The sequence below is a fragment of the Toxotes jaculatrix genome, chromosome 8 (genome assembly GCF_017976425.1).
Source record: "Toxotes jaculatrix isolate fToxJac2 chromosome 8, fToxJac2.pri, whole genome shotgun sequence".
Taxonomy (NCBI): domain Eukaryota; kingdom Metazoa; phylum Chordata; class Actinopteri; family Toxotidae; genus Toxotes; species Toxotes jaculatrix.
In genome coordinates, this window is record NC_054401.1 from 21,533,533 (window position 1) to 21,555,683 (window position 22,151).

The window sequence follows — 22,151 nt, forward strand, 5'->3', positions numbered from 1 at the left end:
CCATGCTGTTGTTCCCAGGCAGACTGGACTGCTGCAGAGTTTGGAGAACTACTTAAGAGTCATTTGCAATCATTAGGCCCTAACAGATGACACTGACAAGCAGCCTGATGAGTTATGAAATCAGGCTGGATAAATGGGGGTTTGACCTTGCTCATTTCGCTTTGGCGCTCTTCAGTCAGAGCAGTTTGGGAATGTAGGAGGTATTCCATGGAGTGTCCAGTACATCCCGTTTTCTCCATAAACAAATTAATCCTGAAGTTATCCTCACCGGTTGGAGGACAGCCCTATGACTTTCCCATCTGCTTGACAGGAAGGCTCAATGGCCAGGGCTGATCCTCCACCATCTCTCCACAGGAAGAGTGCACCTTCCTCAAGTATGCTCCACTGCTCAGTCATGCCCTTCTCCGCAAAACTATGTGATCTACAGCAGTGATCTCCAACCCGAGGTATTTGTACCCCAGGGGTATTCTGCACTTGCCAGGGGTTACATGGAAAGACTGTGGATTAGGTAAAATAATTTGAAATAAAAAATGGAAACTATGATTTGATTAAAATACATAATATGAGTCAGCTATGATGCCTGAACAAGATATAGTGTAATGGATAACCTGTTAAAGTAAATGTTAAATGTTTGAAATAGCTTAAAGTAATGGAGAAATGGTAGAAATAGCTAAACATATAGCTGAATGGTTTCAGCTAATGGATAAATTGTTGAAATAGTTATTGAAAAATGACAGCTTAAGGTTTGAAATTGAAATAAAAAAAATATTTAAAAAAGAATAAAAACAATAATGAAATACACACATTTGGAACATGACAGGTGGAGTTGATAAGGGGTACTTGAGCTCATCTGACAGGGCTGGGGGGCTATTTCTGGGAATCTCTGCTCTACAGCTATCATACAGATGACTATCAACATGGAGAGAGTGCATACCCAAAGTGCACCATGTAGGCTGCTTTTTCATGCCAGTCTTATTTTAAAACATCATGTGGCACTCAGCTACCTACAAAAACACTACATTTTCATTCAGGGCACAGACGCTCAGGGTGAACAGTCCTCCTGAAATATTCCACAATGGTTTCCAGGCGCGTGGTGTCATCCTGGCTCATTGTGCTGTGATGTTAAGAGGCAGTCTTTTTCCTCCAAGGCTCTGCTGCATGTGTCATCTCTGCACCGGCTAATAGATCCTAATGTGCAATTAATATTTCCCCCACGAGCTGTCTCTCCCTGACTTCCGATGTGATGCTCTACCTGTAATTACAACCAATAAAACCCCTAAATCGCCAGATTCTCCGCTCAGATCAGGGTCATCACAGTTAATCAGAGGCTGAGACTTGATAATGGTCCTTTGCTCATGCCGGGCAGATGAAGTGTCAAGAGCTGGGGAGATTAAATGTTATCTTTATTAGATGCAGTGAGAGCCACATTTCTCAGTTAAGGACCAAGTTTCTGTTGCAAAAAAGACAGAAAATAAAAAGCAAGGAAATAATTGAGAAAATTAAATGTGTCTCTCATTTCATTCTGTCCACTGCAACCTAAAATGAAATACCAACAAGAGGTGGGGTCATTGCACAGGTGAGATATTTTATTACATGCCATTTTCACTTCACATCCCTGTGTCACACTCACCCCCACACACACGCACTCAAGCGCAAATGGCATATCAAGATGAGATAACATGGTCCAGAGCTGAGGTACCATCAAGCCAAGCTCACGTTGGCTCCAAAAAAACAAACAAAAAAAAACTGGGAATTAAATAACTAAATGATGAAAGAAAGAAAATAATGGGGGGAAAAATGAATTATGTTTTAGCTGCTGTATCTGTGTGTGTGTCATTATCTGATAAAGGCACACCGCCTCCTCTAAAACACACCAGCGATAACTTCAAAAGCTGCACTGTGACTGCATCAAATAACATATTTTAAAATCTGAAAAATATGAATTTCTCTTATGTTTGAAATACATATTGACAGAACTCAGCAAGATTAACATTTCACTGCAAATCAGCTGAAGCAAGGAGTCAAAACAATGTATTAAGAAGGCAAAAGGACCATACACAGAAACTACAGGTACTGCCTTGGTAAACACTTCTTAAGCACAGCTGACGCTCTGCCAAGGCTGATAATTGGCACTCTTACTTTCTTAATCACATTGAGAGCTTTCACTGATTTAACACACACAAACACACACTCACACACACACACACACAAGTCCTCGAGGTGATGTACTTTGGACCCATTTTGTGGTTTTTACATCTCCATTTCTTTTCATGTCTTTGGCAACTTTATCCTCACACAACTAACAATATTTATTTGGGAACTCCACCAAAAAAAAAAAAAGAAAAGAAAAACATGCATAAGTAATCCCAGGTCCACAACATCTCATTAGGACCGCAAACAACATTCACTCTGTTATGCACACAAACAAAATGTTGAGCAGCAATAAAACAAAAATAACACTGCAGAGGGAAGCATAGATTTGCCTCAGACTTATCTCTGACTGACTGGGCTGGATGAGTCTGAGGTACTCCTCAACACAGATCTGATGATGATATTTCAGGGGAAGCTGCAGCAGGAACGCTGCCAACAATACAGAGTGACAACTGCAGGGGATGTTCTCACTTTGATGGTATGTAGCTGCTGTGCTGTTAAACATCAGTGTTTGTTCCAGGTTGGGGCTGCCATAGGACCTCTGGAAGACCTCTCAACCACTATCAGCTCATCAGGGTTGTCATGCGCCTTATAATGAAACAGAAGGTCTTGGATGGCCCGCTCTTCAATCTACAAGAACAGGGGGGGAAAAAAAAATATAAGAGGAAAAGTAGATAGAACCGGGAATTGTGCGGGTACCAAAACCACACTTGAGTTGAGGGTAAAAGAGAAAACGCTGACACTGAGAATGTAATGATAATAAGAGCATTTTACATAATGGCAACCAGAAAGCCACAAAAAAAAAAAAAAAAAAAGAAATTCATCTGTGAAGACGCTGACAGAAGCCTGGCAACAGCCTGAGAGGAACAGAGAGGGCTGTCAGGCAAAACTGGAGGCACCTTATAGCACTGCTTAGAATGTGATGTTCATTAGATTAAAGTCTGTCAGATATGATAGAGAGGAGAAACATGGCCATGACACCTCGAAGCACCGCTACTATGCTTTTCCTCTTGGATGCTGCACATGCAACCTATACAGTGGGTCATGTGGGAGTGCGTATGTGTGGGTGAGTGTGTGAGCACTAACGCACACAGACAAGACGCCGTTACCTGGATGAGCGCCAGCGGCTTCTCTCGGCTGCGGATCAGTGCGGCTTGCTGCTGCTTCTCTTCCTCCACGATGGAGGCAAAGGTCACCAGGGAGGAGAGGGGAGGGCTGCCGACTGCACCCAGCACCCAGGGCCTGAGGGGAGAGACAGGTGACACAGAGAGACAGAGAGAGAGAGAGAGAGAGCGAGGATGGGTATCAGTGACTGTGCTATGACAGTCAAAGCAACAGGAGTCTAAGTGTGTGGACAAAGGTTGAATCTACTACTACTGACAAGCTCCTGTGTGTGAACAGGCTGCCTGTCCACCTGGCTTTAACAAACCTCTTATGATTGCATAACCTGACTGAAGTTAATGTACATCTATTATACTGTCTGGATTGAGTCAGGATCACAGCACTTATTTAGGTTTTAAAAGATCTTTGCATAAGCTTAGATGCAGGCAAGACTTGACAGGCAAGACAATCCTTGTTCTTCTTGATCTTCACTGAATTTGATACAGTGGATCACAAAGAGAGGCCAGAAAAATCGGGTGGGACTGAGGAGACCAATCCATAAGTGATTTAAATTGTATTTACAAAATAGGAGATTTTAGGTCCTTTCTAGCTCATATAATCCACACTTTAAAAAACTACAGCTTCTTCAGAATACTTAAATTCTTCAGATTTTCTGCTGCCTTTAAATGTTCTTTAAATCCAAGTTGTAAAGAATCCAAACCAATTGTTTGTAAAGAATCTTCAAACTGCCTTGTGTAAGAATTGTGACATATGAATAAATTTGCCTTTACACACACTAAGAATATTTCCCTCAAAAAACAGATCATCAAATCATTTCCTCTCTGAATATTTCTATTCTCTGAAGGAACACAGCCTGTCTTGTGTTTTCCTATTCAGTGAGGATCCTGAACAGCTGTTCAACATGACATGTAAAATAAAAATACAACATCCTATAGCTGACATGAGCTCCCTGCAGTCTGATTTGTGTGCAAGTTAGTTTTTAGTTCATAGTTGCTATGCATAGGTTGGGGACACAATGCATTAGCAGTTTGTAGTGAATGTGGCCAAAAACATCCCTAATCACTCACTATGATGCATGTTAAAGCCATGGAGAGAGACCTGTTTGTGAGTGCGCATGTTAATCTGGCCAAGAGACCTCTCGAGACGTTTGCAGAAGACATAAGAGAAAAAAAAAAAAAAAAAAGTCAAAAAAAGTGCCAAGATTACAGAGGCATCTCTAGTAAATCTGACTATAAAATCTGGAAACAGTGTCCCAGAAGGCAGACATGAGAATGCACAAAGTCCGCTGCTTCCTGCGCCTTGAACTCGTCCGTCTCATTCAAATACCAGGAGGAACCTGAAACCTGCTCCCTGTTCTGTATGATCTGTTTTGACATGAGGTCTGCCCTTATCAATTCTGATTAACATCAGCGGCTTCACCAGAGTGACTCACACAGCTGTTTAATATCTAGAAGTCTGCTCTAAAGATTGCAGCATGCATCGGGCGCAGACCGCATACCGCAGAGGAAGTATGATATCAGATAAAAGAGACACACTTACAAAAGACTACCAGGATGCACTTCACTTTCGAGACCTGAAGTGACTGAAAAACTGCAGAGATGGCTGAACAGTTCAAGTATTTCATTTCTTTCCGTCAAAAACAGGAATCACATAAACATCAAAGCAAACTTACGACAGCTAGGAATATATTTTTATGGACTGGAGTTGGACTCGAATGAGCGTGTGTGTGTGTGTGTGTGTGTTTGTCCAGCTGTCTGGGGATGTTGTAAAGGTCAGGCTGACTCAGTGTCTGCGGGCAGGTCATCCCAGCTGTACTGGGTCATTCAGAGCTGTTCACCTCAGTCAGACCAGGGCCTCACGACTTTCTCAATCTGTGTAACTAGAGGAGATCCACGACAAGTCGTCCAGTCAGACGCACAGCACAACATTTTACAAAAATCTTCAGAATCAGTCACTGCCTCCCCTTTTATTTACTAATCTCGGTTTTTAATCTCTGAGTGGCCTCAGAAATTAAAAAAAAAATCCTGATCTGACGAGAAGTGAAAAAGAGTTAGCATGGAAATAAATTGTTTTAATTAAGGCTTAGATTAGATATTGTAATGACACTGAATATCTTGAAGTCAGTGTGTGTGTGTGTGTGCTGGGCTGCTGATTTTAAACAACCTTTACAGCAGTTTTATGAAGACACCTCAACAGTGTCACCAAGTGGAGAACAACAGTACAGAAGCAGTCAGCCTTGTTTGGGCAGTGACCTCTACCATGTGTGTTTCTGCATCGGTGTGTACTGCATATAAGAGAAACTCACCCAGTGAGTTTCTCTGGCTCGCTGTTTTCGCCACATTTGAATGTGACCCTCCTGGCGGCAGGTGTCGGAGTGACAGGCGATCCCTGAGCACCTTGGCCCCTCTGCGTTCCCGTTTGCCCGACTCTGATTAAGCGGTTCTCCTCCTCCTCCAGCAGAGCCCGAAATGAACACGAGGAGGGAGGGGACTGAACTGCTGTTGCCCTGCAGACAGAAACGAAGTAGGACAGAGAAGGAAAGAACATTTATGACGCATTGATTCTCACTATAGGTAAAAACTGCAAGCTCCTGCACAGATGTAGTGCCCTGGGCAGCGGTTTACCTAAAAAGCTTAAGGTACACGAGGTGTAAAAATGCATCTTCACCTACATATGTTCTCCAGATCTCACTTTTAAATCTGCAATGTAAAGCAGGTGAGTAGGTGGGGAGGATTTACTGCACATTTAATTTATAGCCAGAACCTTCTTTTCCTTTCCTGTGAAGGGGGATCCTGTTCTATGACACACTGCAGTGGAGGCGGGGAGATTTTTCTACCCATGATGACAACATTTCTACTTAAACCCTTATCTCCACGGGATCCGGCTCACTGACGGCTCTGTCGCTGTTCAAGTGTCACCGCTGATTAGCTCATTAATCTGTGTTTTTGTTCGTTTTGTCCGACGATGTGATGATAATGAAGTAACGAGGTTATCTGCAGCACACCGCCTTAATGACGGCTAGTTAACACAGCAGTTCATGAGCTGTGATCACATTAAACATTAGCTCCAACATCTAACAACAAATATTGTAAACTCAGCTGAATTAAAACACAGTGTAAGTAATCACAGAGAGCAGGACAGGCCTCCTCCCTCCTCTGTTTTTTTTCTCTTTCTCTCTCACTAACTATAAACAACATAAACTAGTTTTGCCGTATATGTTCAGATTGAGGCAGCTGCAAATGAAACGGAGCATTAAAAATTCATTTTAAATCAACTCTTACAAAATACAGGCGTTTGTGTAGAGAATTTCAAGCTTCGGAGACGTGAGCGTGAAGGTAGTGGAGCAGAAAAGAGCCTGGTGTGAGCTGCGTGTCTCACAGACCCAGTGGACACACACTGGGCAGAAGCTGCAACAGAGGTGGAAAGTGACACGGACGCCTGCTGAGGACATCGCCTGTAATATGCTTTGTGTTCACTAACGTGAGCACAGTGTGTGGTTTAAGAAATTACTGCTGAGATCTGTTCACTTATGAAGGTACTGTAGAGGATCAGATTTGTATAAATGGTGCCATGGAAATAAATTAATATGTAAGTAACAAATAAAGGTGATTTAATATACAAGTTGCAGTGACTTAATCTTTCTTGTATGTGACTTGTCTCTACAGCATCTTGCTGTTTCTTCCTTCTAGACGCATTATTTACACTGTACACTGATACTTTATACTGTAGACCTAATGGTTAAGGTGCGTGACACATAACTACAACGTCCATGGTTCAAGTCCCAGTGGGAGAGTGGGGGAGAACTGTTGAATGTTATACCCTTCACTCCCCACATTTCCTGCCTCTCTGCTGTCTGTCAAAGGAAGGCAAAACTGCCAAAAAAAATCTTAAAAAAAAAGAAAACATCCATATTAAAAATGTATGCACTAATGAAAACTCAGTCTCTAACTAATCCCATCTGATTTTCTATCAGTTAATTTCAAACTGTACCACCAGTGAGAGGCTGTAAACCCATCAAAAGGACCCAGGGAGTTATTTCGTGACAGCTGTGAGTAGTGGACCGCAGTGGTCTTCACATTTGGGCTCACTCACCAGGCCTTCCCACTGCTTTTGGAAGGGGTAACTGTGGGGGTTGGTTTGGATGCTGTGGACTCCACACTGGCCTCCTTGTTAGCCATGGCCAGCATCTTCCTCTGCTTCTGGGACAGTTTAGTAGGGACAGGGGAGTGCTTGATGCTGGTGCTGACACTGAAAGCAGGAGGAAAAATATGTAAAGTTAGTCGAAGTGAACAGTGAAAAAATAACGTCCATTCATAGGCAGCAGTACAGCTTTCCTCCTTCCTTCTGCTTGTATGGCCTCCTATAGACTAGTCTAACTGGATGCTCTAAGTAACAGTTTGTTCGTAAATTCTGCCTGAAATACCTTCCAGGACTTTTAGGAGTTGCTCCGAGAGTCTGCAGGGAGTTGGCTTCCATGTCCATGATGGTTCTTAGATCCAAAACTGGGGGTGGACGAGCAGGACTGCAGATCATAATAACACAGTCACACATACTAAGTAAGCAGACATACAGCTCAATTTTCAATAGTTATTTATTAACTAGGGATGAAAACGTTCTCTTCTTTCTGCAAACCTCCTCCTCAAAAGTGGGAGGAAATAAGGTCTGTTGTTAAAAATCAGGGTATCTTGTATCAAATCTCAAACCTGCTTTTCTAAGCATGTAAAATAAGTCATCTCTGCCTTTTGGACCTTCTGTCTCCACAAAGTTTTCTTATTTTCTTAGGAGTAAGAGAAAACTCAGATTGTAAAAATCATCTTACCAGGGCAGGGCCTTGGGGATGATATGTGAAGCAGAGTTGGGGGGAGTTGGGAGACCATTTCTCAGGGACGATGGGGTAGTGGGTGGAGTCTTCAGCCTCTGACTGAAAGCCTTCTCATCCTGCAGATGATAAACAATGAAAGTTTCACCTGTGATCTCTTCTCCACCATCCCATGTTATGTAGTCACCTTTTTATTATTATATTACATTATTATTATTATAAGTATGTCCGTTTGATAGTTTAAATTCTAGACTATTAAACGATTTTAATTCTGCACTGTATATCACAGATCTAAAATGATTAAAAATATGTGGCATCTGTTATTGTTAAGAGTGCAACAGACCAGGTGCATATGTATGTTGTAGTGGTCAGATATTAACCTCAGCTCTGTCATGGAAGACAGGAGACTGCATGTCTCGGGGACTGCCCACCCCCATGTAGCTGCCCTCTGAGTCCGATGTAAGCAGCTCATGCAGGGACTCTGTGGAGTTAGCCTTGCCTGTCTTCACCAGGCATGGAGAGACCACTGAGAGGAAAGAGTGTTTGTTAGAGAAATAATTACATCTGACCTTGAACAAAAAAAGGAGCTAATGGCTGTGAGGTGGTTTGTAATGAGATATGCATTAAATGTGTTTAAGTTTTTAGGTGTACCTGCAGCAGGGGGGCTTTGGATGATATCGGAGAGAGTGTAGCCACCTGAGCTGTCAGATCGTCGCCTTGGTTTCTTTTTAGCTTTCATCTTGGCTTTCTTCAACAGGAGATCCCTGAGGGGAACAACGTTGTATAAGCAGCAGCAGATACATTAAACTGACACAACTCAGGAGGTTTCTGGTCTGCGTCCGTATAAAAAGAAGATGTGTTTTACAAAGGCATTTCTTTTCAAATGTGAAAGTATGCAATAAGATCAATTAGAAAAATATGAAACTCTGCACAGCAACCCCATCAGAAAAGAGTCAATATGGAGATGCTAAACAGTTCTGCCTGTGTACCTGCAGGAGTGATCCAGTTCTGCCTCTGGTTTGGGGCTGAATGCTGAGTCCAAATCTTCATCCTCATACACACTAAGGTCTGGAGCACCAGGGTATGGAGTGATAACTCTCTTTTGCATGGCTGGGATCTGATATTAAAAACAAAACAAACAAAAAACAACACAATTAAAAAGTCCAAACAGACGATATAAGAATCTTACTTAAGTACTGAAGTTATACTACCTTAACTTAAGCATCTCAGTCATTAGGAACTTGACCTCATACACATTTACAAAAAGATATAGGAACCAAGACTGATTAAAAAAAAAAAAATCAATCACTATAATGAACTGTGCAAAAAAAAAAAAGACCCTATTCTGCCATTTGACTCTATTCTGTAGCAAACCAAATAGAACTGACAAACAACTAACAACATCCGTTTCCCAAAGCCCTACGAAGTGTGTCAGAAGCTGCTGCATTCAGCTGCAAGTTATATAAAAAACAGTTACACCAGTCTCTGGCTAAAGTCTACTAAAGAGATGGATTTCTGAAAGTCAGAACAAAATGATGAGTCTAGAGGGCCCTTACTCTTTAAGACTGAGAACAAAATCGGACAGTTACGACCGCTGTGTTAGATTCCAAAAAGCTGTTTAACGTTTTATTGTTTAAAAAATAAAAAATAAAAGTCGTGGAAAGGATTGTGCAATCTGGGGTGTTTCTAAGGGTAGGAGGTGACTCACCATCCTCCTGTAAGCTGCAGAGAGATCCACAAGTACCTCATCACTAAGAATATCCAGAGCTCTGAGGGCAACACAAAAAAAAAAAAAAAAAGAATGTGTAGACACACATGTACAGAAGAGAAAACATACTTTTAGTTCTCTCCTGCTGGTGCATGTATTTGTCCTGCTGCATAGATCAAAATTTCCATGTCCACACATTGACTGAAAACAGATTACAAACAAAAACCAGCCGTTAAAGGATCTTTCAAAATCTCCACTTGAGTCTTACTTTGACTCCAGCAGTGCGGCCATGTTGAGCACGATGAACTGGAGACAGGAGAGTTTCAGCTGCTCTGCGTTGTACATGGTGGCAAACTCCAGCAGCTCGGCAGCATTCTTCAGAGTCACTGAGGAGAGGAAAGCGAGCAGCTTAATTAACAACTCAGGGGAATTTAACTGAAATTGTGGAGCTGGGTCTAAATCTCCTCTTCCATGGTTTCGATTTGCAAAATAATGCTGCCACAACTTATCCGATAGTATATGAACACAAATTAACAATCCTCAACTTATGGTCACAAACCTTGAAATGACAAAAAAATACAAAACAAAACACCACAAAACACAGTTACTAGATATGCACCCTGCATTTTGAGTTGATTCCATATATCATGTTGAAGCCAGGTTAAATATTCATATGAGCAACAACAACATTTATCTGTAGCACCATCAGGATAGATTTAAAACCTGTACATGAACAAACTCAGTCTGCGGTCAATCAAAACTGTTGTTTTTACATCACATGAGCTCAGCATTATGTCCAAATGAAAAGAGCTGGATAAAACAGCAAATAAAAGAAGATGTGTGAAGGGAGAAGGGGGATAAGACAAATAAAAACATACAATTCTCAGTGATGACGACCTCGCACATCTCCTTCAGTCGAGTGATGAGCAGCTGGTCGGCCACAACAAGCACGTTGCAGACAAATTCTACATTCAGAGACTCTGTCAGGAAAAGGAAGAGAAGGAAGACGTAATGTTAACTGTACCCTTTCATAATTCATGTACATTTATTAAACCAGGACTTCTAACCAATACAAAATCACCAGAAACAGTCAACATAAAACTTGAGAAGCTACCTTTAATGGTGGGAGACTCATCTGTGTAAATATACTCGAGAATGACGTGCAGGATCTCTGAGCTAGTAGGCATCTCCAGTGCACTACAGGATGTGGCCTGAGGGGGCGCAAGACAAGTGTATTAACAGCCCTACAAGAGTTCTGTCCATGAAACGGCACTGAAACTATATATGTTTATACCAGTGATGCACTGGTTACAGAATGAAGCAACACTGAAACAGCATTAAAACGTGACATACCTCAATCCAGGGGTTTCCGAGCATGCTGTTGAAATATTCTGCAGAAAAGATGGACACAAAAATAAACACACTGCTACACATTTTCTTTACTTAAAAACATCCAACAGCCTTCCTATTTAAAATGAGCTCAAAACACAGGAAGCTAATAACTCCACAAACTGGAGATATCCTGCTAACAACCAGGCAAACAGCAACAAAACATGACCTCAGTTTGGAGGAAGCCATAGTATTTATTTAAGTAACGCTGCAAAAGGTAACAGGTTATATATGAGGCCATTTTTGTATAAAACTATTAACAAATGTACAAACAGTGCCATTGTTATATTTCACAAGCATGTGTCCAACACTGCACTTACTTTTGAAACCAAATGGCACATTAAGAACAACTTACAATAACAGTTTCCATTATCATGAATGATCATAAACATCTTTCTATGTGTTTCTTTGTTGGTGACATGCAGGCTTATAATCTTACCCAGTCTTGCACAGAGGACACTTTTGTGACAAGGAAACTCTTTCCCATCTTCAGATTTCAGAGTAACATCACAAAGGTAGGAGCTGTGGAGACACAAATTATATTAAATGTATTGTTTACAATCCACTCAAGAAATGCCGCTGCTGATGCACGCTCACACACCCACCATTTCCTCTGGCAGAATTTGGGTTTGTTGCCAGTTTTCTTATGGGTGACGATGATTTTTCCATTTTCATATTTGACTCCGTCCAGTCTGTCACAGAGTAAAGAAAATATGATTACCAAGAAATGACACAAAATTTGGGTTTTGCCTCAGGTTTAGGAGCACCCTTTAGCCTCTCACCGTGCAGACAGGCTGCCCAGGCCGAGCTTCTTTGCAACACCCTGCAAGGCTTTCACAGGATTGGCCCCTCCTTCATTGGCCCCAGCCTTGTCACTTTTGCCTCCTTTTCCCTTCTTGGAGGGCTTGGAGCCCTTGCTCTTGGCCTTGTCACCATCTCCTTTGGTTGCCGGGGGAAGGGAGCGGTACACCTCAAGGGCTGAACAACCTCTCAGCCCCAAGTCCTGCAGGCTGCTGATAAGCCTCTCCTGCTCTGAATCCTGGCCAAGGCAACAGAGACAGTGGGGCAGTCTTCATGAAACAGCCACAGCTGAGTCAGAGGTAACAGTTCTTCACAGCTAAATCTAATAAAATATTTTGTACAGAGAGAAGCTACAGTATGACCAGCAATGACAACTAGTATATCAGAATTCTGTCTTATTAGTAAATAAGACCTTCAAATTATTTTTCCTCACCTGGTTTTGTCCCATCAGGGCCCCTGACACTTTCGGCCGGGCCCCGTGCACCAGCAGCTCACAGGAGTCTGTGTACATGAAGTGCAGGGCGTATTCCAGCATGTCCGGTGGGATTTTTTCCAAAATGAGTAAATCACAGCCCACAGCATCTTCGCTCTTCCTCACTTCCTTATCGAGTTCCTCGTCATCCCCACAGCGATCGGACGTGAACTGTTTCCGGAAAAACTCGGACCTCATGGACAAAATGTACTTGTGGGCCGGGAAGGTGCGATCAGCGGCCTGAAGCGTCACATCGTGGATGCTGTCCATTTCATCTGCCTCATCCAGAAGGCTCCGGAAGTGTTGGGAGAAGGAGGATGGAGAAATGCTGGGAATCTCATACAAGCTGGATTAAAGACAAAGGGTGGACAACTTTGTATAATAATCATTCAAATGATCAGAACGGCTTACACTCGAAGATCAAAGACAAAATAAAAGAGTGTAATCTGTGACACCTGAGTGATAAATACTCTAGATCAATTTATCTTTAAAAGGGCTAAGAGCCCATTGAAGTTGAAGTAAAGATGAATGTAAATAGACCACATGCTTTAAAATAACAACACGACAATGTCTATCAGACAGTGAATGCACATAAAACATCAAGCCAAGCCATATGTCCTTCAGAGAACAGCAGTGTATGTTCTCGGCAGGGTAGGGATCTAAAAATAAAGACAAACAGACCCGGCTACATTAAGATAAATAGTCTGCTATTTTGAGTTAGGCCAAAGCAGCTAAATGTGCCAACATAACATTCAGTGGTAAGTCATCCTTCATCCCTGGAGAGATAACACTCGTAAAGAGAATTTCCGGCATGAAAGAAGGACCAGGCTCCCTCCTGTAGATGGCAGAGTTACCTGTCCAATGAAGAATGGTATATTTTTAAATCCACCAGATATTTTGTCATTTCTCTAAATGCTCTTTTCCTCATTTACCAGTTAGATGTTTCAACGTTCTTGAGGTTTACTGACATACAAAGCCAGTCAAACTGTGAGTCAAAGCACCAGTAATATCATACTTAAAAAGCTTTTCACTTTTTGTGAAAAAAGTAATATAAAACGTGTTTCAATAATGTTATTGTGTTGGCCACAGCAGACCACACGCATAATGCCAAAAGATTACAGTAATATTTGGCAAAAAGAACTTAATAATCATAGAGTTGAACAAGGAGGATGTTTAAGATAATAATTATTAACAACTATATTTTTTGAACCAGAGCATCCATCCTCCATACAGAATTATTTAACATCCTCTGTCCAAGTTTGGATTTCATCCCATCTGTCTGACTGTTAAAAAAAGGAAAAAAATAAAAAAAAAATCATCTCATGATGTTTTATTTCCTCCAGTTCAATTATCACTCAAGTGTCACTCACAGTTTTAACGCCTTCTTTACACAGGATGTGCTCAAGATGCTTTTTTTCAGTCGTCTGTCTCACGCCTGCCTGACACAACAGACATGTTACCATTTTTTACCAACAGCTTACACCTCGCACGTGTGTAACTGCTCCCAAAGCCTCTTTTTAGGCTTCAGGATTATTTCTTATGACTTATGAACATAAGTACATGATTGTGTGCAGGATTTGTCCATGCTTCGAGAAAGGTCTCCTACCATGTTTTGGGGTCGGCCTGAAGCACTCCAAAATTTCGACCTTTAGAGTCCATGGTGATGCTGACAGCTCTGTGGACGTACGGGAGTTTCTCCAGGCGGATTCGCTCGTACATTGTCCCGGCATCTGAATGACCACAGACCTCCACACTGACCTCTGTAACATTACAAGAAGCATGGGAATAAAGACTGCAATAAAGATTATTATGCCAGGCTTTTTGATAGTTTGTAAATTTAATTTTCTACACATGGTATTCAAATTTTGACATTATTATCAAACTGAATCAAACAACAATCTACCACGACCACTGATTCAAATTATTTGAAACATCAACTACTGGAAAACAAAAGCAAACTTTATGATTCGGTGTACCGTGTTCCTAAATTCCTCACCTTTCTTCTCACCGTACTTCTTATATTCTCCAGCCCACACGCCACTGAAGCCCTCCCCCTCCTGAGTCACAAACATCATGCTGTTCTTGCTGAGAGCTATGTCCGACATGAAAACCTGACGCCCGTACGCCCACCGACACTGTCTCACCGAGCTGCCGGAGGAACGCCAGCAAAACACCTGACAGAGAGGGGAAAAATCCGGAACGGAGGACATTTAAGTCTTAGTCACCATTTTCATCTATAGGACCCCATATAGACATGATTCTGCATTGTATAACTGTGACCAACACAGGTTAGATAACAATAGTGAAAGTAAAGCAACTTTAAAAATATCGATAACGCCCTCTCTCACTGCGCAAACATTTAGAAACTGAGGCAGAAGTGAAATTAAACTATAGTTTTATTGTTTTGTGATTGATTTAGCCCAAATTAAAATGCCAGGCGCCTAAACAAGCGAATGAAAAGCATTTCCCGTTATATCTGATGAATGCACTTACCCTCCCAGCTTCATCTAATGCCAAGATGGCCACCTTTTCTCCGTCTCCTTCATTCAGGACCTGTGGATCCACACGGTGGTCCAGACTGCCGCCACTGACCAGAACCTTCCTGATGTTGAGCTGCCTGAACACAACAAAGCAAAAATAATCTTCAATCTATCAATGGGTACCACTTGGGGGAAGTCACTCATCTGTCACTGCTGATGGATTGTCCATCTGAATTCAGGCAAATCTAATGTTGTGTTGTGCCTATTCAACAGGCAGTCATGCACTTAGCTCCTGTAACCTTTCAAACCAGCACATACTGGCAGCACTACACTATGCAAAGTAGTGAAAAAGATAACACAACTGTTTCCAGTTTAGTGGCCGATTTACTATCAGCCGTCATTCAAACGAGGCCTGATTAGAATACAGGAGGTGATGCAGAACTGACAGAGCCTCGGCCTGAAAAGACTGCAAATATTGTTCAAATCAATGAGCATGGGAGAATATAGAGGCTACATCACGAGATGCAGTCTCCTGTTAGTTATAAATGCATACAGCATTACATACAGAGATGGAATCTTCTCCTCTTTACAAGTTTTGTCCTTTAACACAAGAAGATTCAAAACAAAACCAAGTAAGTCTTTTATATTCTTGCAGTGCAATGAGCAGTGGTTGAAGTCCTAGTGTTTTTTTTTTTTTTACCTTGAAGCCATTTTCTTGCACTGGTAATCAGCCAACAGGTAGACATCCCCCTTCTCAGTCACAACTACTGTTGCTCCATCACTAGCTGCTGCCATGGCTATGGTGACATCTTTGTGGTGCAGTGCTGATACCTGCCGTGGGGCTGTCACACACTTCTCCCCATTAGGATCCAGGAGGTAACCTGGAGATTGAATCACAACGCAGTACAAAATATACTGTGTGTTAGCATACCAAGCAGTCCAGACACAGCACGTTTTTTTATCCTTAAAGACTGGCCTTTTATTTTACAAGTAAATAAATAAAAATAATTGCATAGTAGCCTCTGACATGGTGGAGGATCTTTCCTTCTCACCAAATCACTCTTGTACAGAAGTAAATAAAATGTTGCGCCAGTAAAACATCATTCTTCATGCTTTATATTACCTAAACGTTCTACTCTTTACTTAATTCTAGTTTGGTTACACTGGTGTGCCACAGGTTCTGATTTTCATATTCATCAGCTCAAATTTATCACATCTGAAAAGCAGTACAGCTTCCTCTCGTAACACTGGCTTTGCTGACATTTCAGTGCTGAGACTTACCCAGCTGGCCTCCATTGAGTCCCATTGTGTAGACAGCCTCCCTGGTCCACAGCACTGTGTGGAACCTTCCTGCTGCAACTCCAATCACTGTCCTCCCTTTCAGTGTCTTGGAGAACACCTACACAAGACACAGATATTACAGGGCCATTAAAATTACAGTATATACTGACAGATTGCAGTGTCGTGGTCACGTGAAACATTAAATGTTAAAATGAAACTTGCAATCGCAGAGCCCATTAAAGATCTCTTTACACAATGTCATTTTGACATACACTGCAAAATGTCATCAGCCCTGCTACCTCCTACCTGTTTGGGGACATGTGCTGAGGCGGGAGGAGGAGCTAGGCCTAGCTGGTGGAAGGTGTTGAGGCCGAAAGTGTAAACGTATCCCTCCTCCGTCAGCACCACTGTGTGGTCTTTAGCTGCTGCCACCTGGGAGCAGTGGTGGGACATCAGACCCTCAACCATCCGAGGAACCTGAGGACAGGAGTAAGAAGATAGTGACAAAGATTATAAAAAAAAAAACAAGCCAGGTAATGAAAGAAATGTTAATAGCCTTTGAAAGCTCAGTGCTGGGAGTTTAATCATTATGTGCCTGCAGTCACTCTTGTCACTAAAACCTGCTCCGACAGAGCCCTATTATTTTGTGCTCTGATCCAATCATTTGCTGTGTTAATATGTTGCTGTTGATTTCAGCTCAACACTTCCTCACTGTACTTCACAATGAGAGTATTTTACCAGCTCAGCAACATTTGTCAGCTCTGTATCTGTTCACTGGCATAGGTGGGAAACTGTGTGTACAGAATGTTAAGTCAAAAACAATGCAAAGGTGTGTGGTAGAAATGTAAGGGAAAGTATTCAGCTTCAAAAGAGTCCTGAATGGGGACGCTCAGGTAGCCGAATGATCACAGCACATGCCACATAACAGCAATGTCCACAGTTTGATTCCTACTTTCCTGCTGTTCCCGTACTGCACAAATCATCTACTGTGTTCTAAGGTTGTACCAAAGTGATGCCCTGTAACAACTCTCACCAGATAAGTCTGTTCATCTCCGTGGCCAAGCCGTCCTCCCTGTCCATGGCCACAGGTGAACACCTGGCCTTTCTGAGACAGGAACACAGAGTGGAACTTGCACAGGACAACCTAAACAGAGAGTAGATTAAACATGAACGTCATTTTCATTCTGTTGTTTTTAAAAAGTTTTAAAATACTACACTTCCTGTTGTTGAGGGAGAAACGGTCTGAGGTATTGGTTTATGCTGATCAAGACTTTTGTCATTATAATTTTGACCCCATAGCAGAACCTGCGATGCATCTCTTTCCATGTCCTTCAGCCAAGTCCTCTTGTAGTGACAGTAAAACACTATGCCGGTAAAGGCCAGGGCACAAGTGGAAAAGCAAACATCATTACTAATACATCGGTCCTCTCCAGCCTTCAACAGAGCGCAGGGATGTTTCCCGAAGTATCACATTGATGTGGACATTCACACACATGCATACACACCAGTGTGGTTCACTTAATTAAAAACATGTCATTGTGGAATTAATATTTAACCTCTGGCACCTGCTGGATTGGGCTTGGAAGACAAAGAATATACGCTGTGCCACTGGGTCATTGTGTGGTCATGAAATCAGATCCACCTGTCCCCCACGAGGCTTTGTGAAATTACTCTGCATGACAAGTTCTGCAGGTCAGAAAACACCTCAAACAGAGTTTCTTCTGTAAACAGCAATAATATAGCGACACAAAGCCTCAGATGAATTACTTCTCATCAAATACGCAAACATGCTTTCAAATGCCAAGTCTTAAGAATAGATTCATCTAACACAGTCATTCTGCATTACTTAATCTACGACAGCTAGCACCTGGTGTGTACACACACCACTGGGGGTAGCTGCACTGGTGCCAGCAGCTATATTAATCACTCTAAGAGCATCTAAATGACAAACACATGAAATTGTAGCCTGGCTGGCACAGTCTAACCACTGACTGGCTCAACCAAGTCACAAATTAAGAATATACAGAAGAAGACAAAGCTAATCACTCCATGTCTGACTCACCAACTATTCACTCTACTTGACTCCAATAACATTACTGATGGTTTCTCTTTTATCCTGATACCCCCACCTCTCAAACACACAGTTAAGCAAGAACAATGTCTGTGGTTTACTACAGCATGCCTAATAACATGATGCGCCTTGGCTGTAAAAACACTAACTTCATTTATCTAAAGTACGGTTTAAAACTCTCATGTAATATTTCTACAGCTGTGGATTCACCAAGTAAAGTATGAGCCAAGCTTAAAAAAAACATTTTTTTTTTTTACAAATGCTGATGTACCCTGAGGAGAAGGTTGTGTAATACAGGACTCTGGGGAGAGACTGTTTTGCTGGTTTACCCAGGTGGTGTGCCTTATCTGGAGTACCCATGTGCACTGGCTCTTTCTTGATGCAACACATGTTGGCACTGAATTGAAGCATGAGGCCATTACTTGTGTTGTGCATGTGAATGGGGATCTCAGGGTGGGGAAGCCTTTTGCTGTAGGTAAACACTTTTTTCTTTCTTGCTTTCCTGGAGAGCTGGGACAAGTGTTGTTAGCCTACCTGCTTGATGTAAACACTAGTCCTGGCAAACGCATCCACAAGCTCAGGGTGCTGTCGGCTCTCCTGATTACCATGGCCAAGACTGAAATTAGTATTGTTTCCCCATGTGTATACTTCAGTTGGGTCTGTAAAGGTGAAGAAGACACAATTAGAAGCACAGCCACGACACTGCCTCCACCTAAAGATTTATTTAAACCACTGGTCAAATCTGCCCTTAAAAGAAGGACATCCTGTTTATCTCCAGAGCTCTCTCAAAATGTCCTTGAGACGCAGATCATAATGTCAAGAAAGACATGTGATGTAGCAAAGGGAGAATTAAATCCCATGCATGTACAAGTGTGAAATTCATCATTAAACAGAATGAATCACAGTGATACTCAGAAGCCTTGTGACTCTTGACACAAACAACCTTAAGGAGGTAACAGTTTTATCATCAGGTGTCCTGTTCACGTACAACGATGTCGACTTGGGTGAAGAAGTCATCAACTTTTCTTACCAGTGCTTTTGAACACAACATGTGTTGGTCGGTCCTTCATTGTCAGGTCCAAGACAGAGAGACCCTCCTTGTCCTGGGTGGAGAGAAGTCCACCATGCTGAAAGCAAACAAATTTAAATTTAACACTCTTAACTTTTTGGCTTTACAGCACCATGAATTACTGTTAATATTATTGTCTCATGATATTACACTCATTTCACTAATTTAGTAAATGGGACCTTCCTTTATTTCATTAATTACACCTTACAATAATAAACACATTGACTGACTCATGACAAAATGGACAGCCCACTGTTTTGATGATCCATGTTGAACACATACCTTGACTAAAGATACAAGACAGTGGATCTGCCCGTAGAAGGCGCTGCGATGCAGAGCGGTCCAACCAGATTCCTTATCCTTTACCATAAGGTCAGCACTCTTACTCTCCAGCAGCCACTCCAGCAGGGCCTTCTTTCCCAGCGAGGCTGCCAGGTGCAGGGCTGTGCGACCAAAAGCATCCCGCAAGGTGGCCGCATTGTGACAGTGTGAATTCAGGAACGCCCGCAGCTGCCCCTCAGAGCCACCCGTCAGTGCCGCCACCACCTGATCTGCATGTTGCTGCGAGCGGCATTTGGGGGTGCAGTCCGGCAGTGCCAGACTCATCCTGACCTCCACCGAATCTTCACAGTGAACCCTCCGCCCTTATGTAATGCAAAGTCCTTCTGACAGCCCACCACCCACAATTGCAAACAACTCAAAAACAGTATGATGTAACAAATCTGTCACTAAAACTGCAAACTATAACAGAGCTGCTCTTCGAGAGGCAAAAGGTGCATAAAGAAAAAAAAATATGTTTCAACAAAAGGTCGAGATGGTTTGGAGTGCTAGAATTGTGCTTGTGTTGAGGTTCCACCGCACCCTAGCGACCCCAGAGCCTTTGTGAGACTTGTTTCAGTCCACCATTTCGACCAAGAATTGAACACAAACTAAGGTGCTTGTAGCATACAATGGCATTAAGAACTCAATAAATACAAAACTTCTTCTGTGTTTCATACAAAATTGTACATTTCAGTGTTTGCAAAAATAGTTTTTCCTCTACGGATTTACAAAAGGCAACGATTTCAACAACCCTCTGACCTTCTTGTCCAGCAGTCCAACCATCAAACTTGAGGGGAAAGGCCCCCTTTCCCCCCAAAATTCTCACTTTCCTTTTCAAACCTCCATAATTGTTGAGTGAACCTGAGGAGGAAAATCGGAAAAATCATCCATGAAAAACAACGGTGTACATTCACACTTTGTTCAAATGAAACCCCCCAAAAATGTGTGTTCTGTGTGGGTCCAAAACTGCAAGTGCAAAGGTCAGAACAACTTTGGTCTAATTACAGACAAGTAGCTCAGATCAGCTGAGTTGAGAGGTTTGCCAAACAGCTCTTTAACAATGCTGTGCAAACAAGATTGAGATTATTAAATGTACACTTTGCATATAGTTTGGATATGGGTAATTTTTCGAGGATACAGTGCACTGACGTTTTTAATGTCGATTAAACAGCAGGATTATGTAACTGGCAAAGTTAGCCGAACACCATGAACTTGTTAGTTTTCCCTGTTGGCTCCATCCCTATTCAACCACTCATTGTCTTGCAAGTAAAAGATCTACGGCGTTGAAGCCACCGTAAAACAAACACCTTTGTTTTAGTGGAATAAGATTTCCCAAATAACACTAGGTGGCTAACATGCTACAAAATAGCTGTACCCAAGACAACGTTACACATGAAATCACATCATAACATGCCACGTATTTTCAAACCTGGCAACTAACTCGACACCTAACGTGGAGAAAAGTAACTATAAAAGGTACCGGTCTGAAAATTTGCCAAGGATCGTTAGCTAACATTAGCTAATTCTACTTTGGCAGCTAGCTTAACTGACACATCATCGCAAGCTAGTGTTAGCAAACTGTTCTGCTAAGGGAGATCAACGTCGTATCATTTCTTACCTTCCGCTAGATAAAGAAAAAAGAGGACATGGAGAAAGTTGCATCAACGACGTACATCCACTGTGTCATTACTACAATCAAGAGACACTAACGGATTTTTTTCACTGGTGCAAATTCTGACAGGATTGATCGCCTGAAACCCTGCAGGTTAGGTAAATACGCTTGCTAGTGTTGAGACTTCTGATTGGTCAGGGCTTGTACATACCAATATCCTATTGGTCGATTTTTGAAGGCGTTAGTTGTGGGCAGAGGGTGCTGCTGCTGGTTCAATGATGTCACAGACTTTATTTATTTATTTTTTTAGGATTTATAGATACAATTATAGTATAATAACGTATTAGAAAACAACATGACGATATAACTCAGACTTAAAAAAAGGTTGGAATAAAACTGCTGTGTAAATTAATCTTAAATGATACAAGCAGACAAGTCTTCCTGTGTAATTTAAGGTTAATTTACAAGTTACATTTTACGCCTCATGTGGTACTCGACAGTAACATTAATCTTCAAAATAGCTCAGCAGTTTTACAAAGTGTTAGTGCTATTCCCTCTGTAATAGATAGGCATTAATTTTCTCACAAAACTATCCCTTATTTAGGAAAAATATTTTGCAAGAACTGGTCAGAAAATGTGATCTTATCTTCATCCAAGTCACAAGTATAGACCAACACAAAATGCCTAAGCTGATAAGACACAAACAATTATATATGTATATGTATATGTATATGTATGGTTGGTTTTAATAACTGGTTCAACAATAACCTCAGACAAAGACCTCAGTAGCTGTGGCTTAGACCTGCACAATTTTCACCCAGCCACTCTGACATTATCCTGCAGAATACCTTGATA

At 41.8% G+C, this 22,151-nt stretch overlaps 1 protein-coding gene across 1 annotated transcript; it reads right to left on the reverse strand.

The window, feature by feature from the left end:
* Window positions 1–1,407: 1,407 nt before the first annotated feature.
* On the reverse strand, window positions 1,408–21,459 carry ibtk (inhibitor of Bruton agammaglobulinemia tyrosine kinase). Its single transcript, XM_041044505.1, has 30 exons — window positions 21,303–21,459; window positions 20,444–20,545; window positions 19,646–20,028; window positions 19,325–19,421; window positions 18,829–18,953; window positions 17,257–17,367; window positions 16,530–16,700; window positions 16,224–16,341; window positions 15,643–15,823; window positions 14,956–15,079; window positions 14,459–14,636; window positions 14,069–14,222; window positions 12,424–12,808; window positions 11,972–12,228; window positions 11,795–11,881; window positions 11,629–11,711; window positions 11,154–11,191; window positions 10,915–11,011; window positions 10,679–10,780; window positions 10,069–10,186; window positions 9,801–9,861; window positions 9,082–9,209; window positions 8,744–8,856; window positions 8,473–8,618; window positions 8,093–8,211; window positions 7,697–7,795; window positions 7,366–7,521; window positions 5,579–5,779; window positions 3,261–3,393; window positions 1,408–2,781 (listed from the first exon to the last, which is right to left on the reverse strand). The coding sequence occupies exons 3-30, from the start codon at window positions 19,967–19,969 to the stop codon at window positions 2,656–2,658; spliced, it is 4,032 nt and encodes a 1,343-aa protein (XP_040900439.1). The 5' UTR covers window positions 19,970–20,028; window positions 20,444–20,545; window positions 21,303–21,459; the 3' UTR covers window positions 1,408–2,655.
* Between the last annotated feature and the right edge of the window lie 692 nt (window positions 21,460–22,151).

Excerpts from the sequence above, each read along its gene's own strand:
- ibtk (XM_041044505.1), bottom strand. The coding sequence starts at position 19,969 with ATGAGTCTGGCACTGCCGGACTGCACCCCCAAATGCCGCTCGCAGCAA. Across the intron at positions 15,824-16,223 it reads ACTCAATGGAGGCCAGCTGG|GTTACCTCCTGGATCCTAAT; the intron begins GTAAGTCTCAGC and ends TTCAATCTCCAG. Across the intron at positions 9,210-9,800 it reads CTGCAGCTTACAGGAGGATG|ATCCCAGCCATGCAAAAGAG; the intron begins GTGAGTCACCTC and ends TTTTAATATCAG.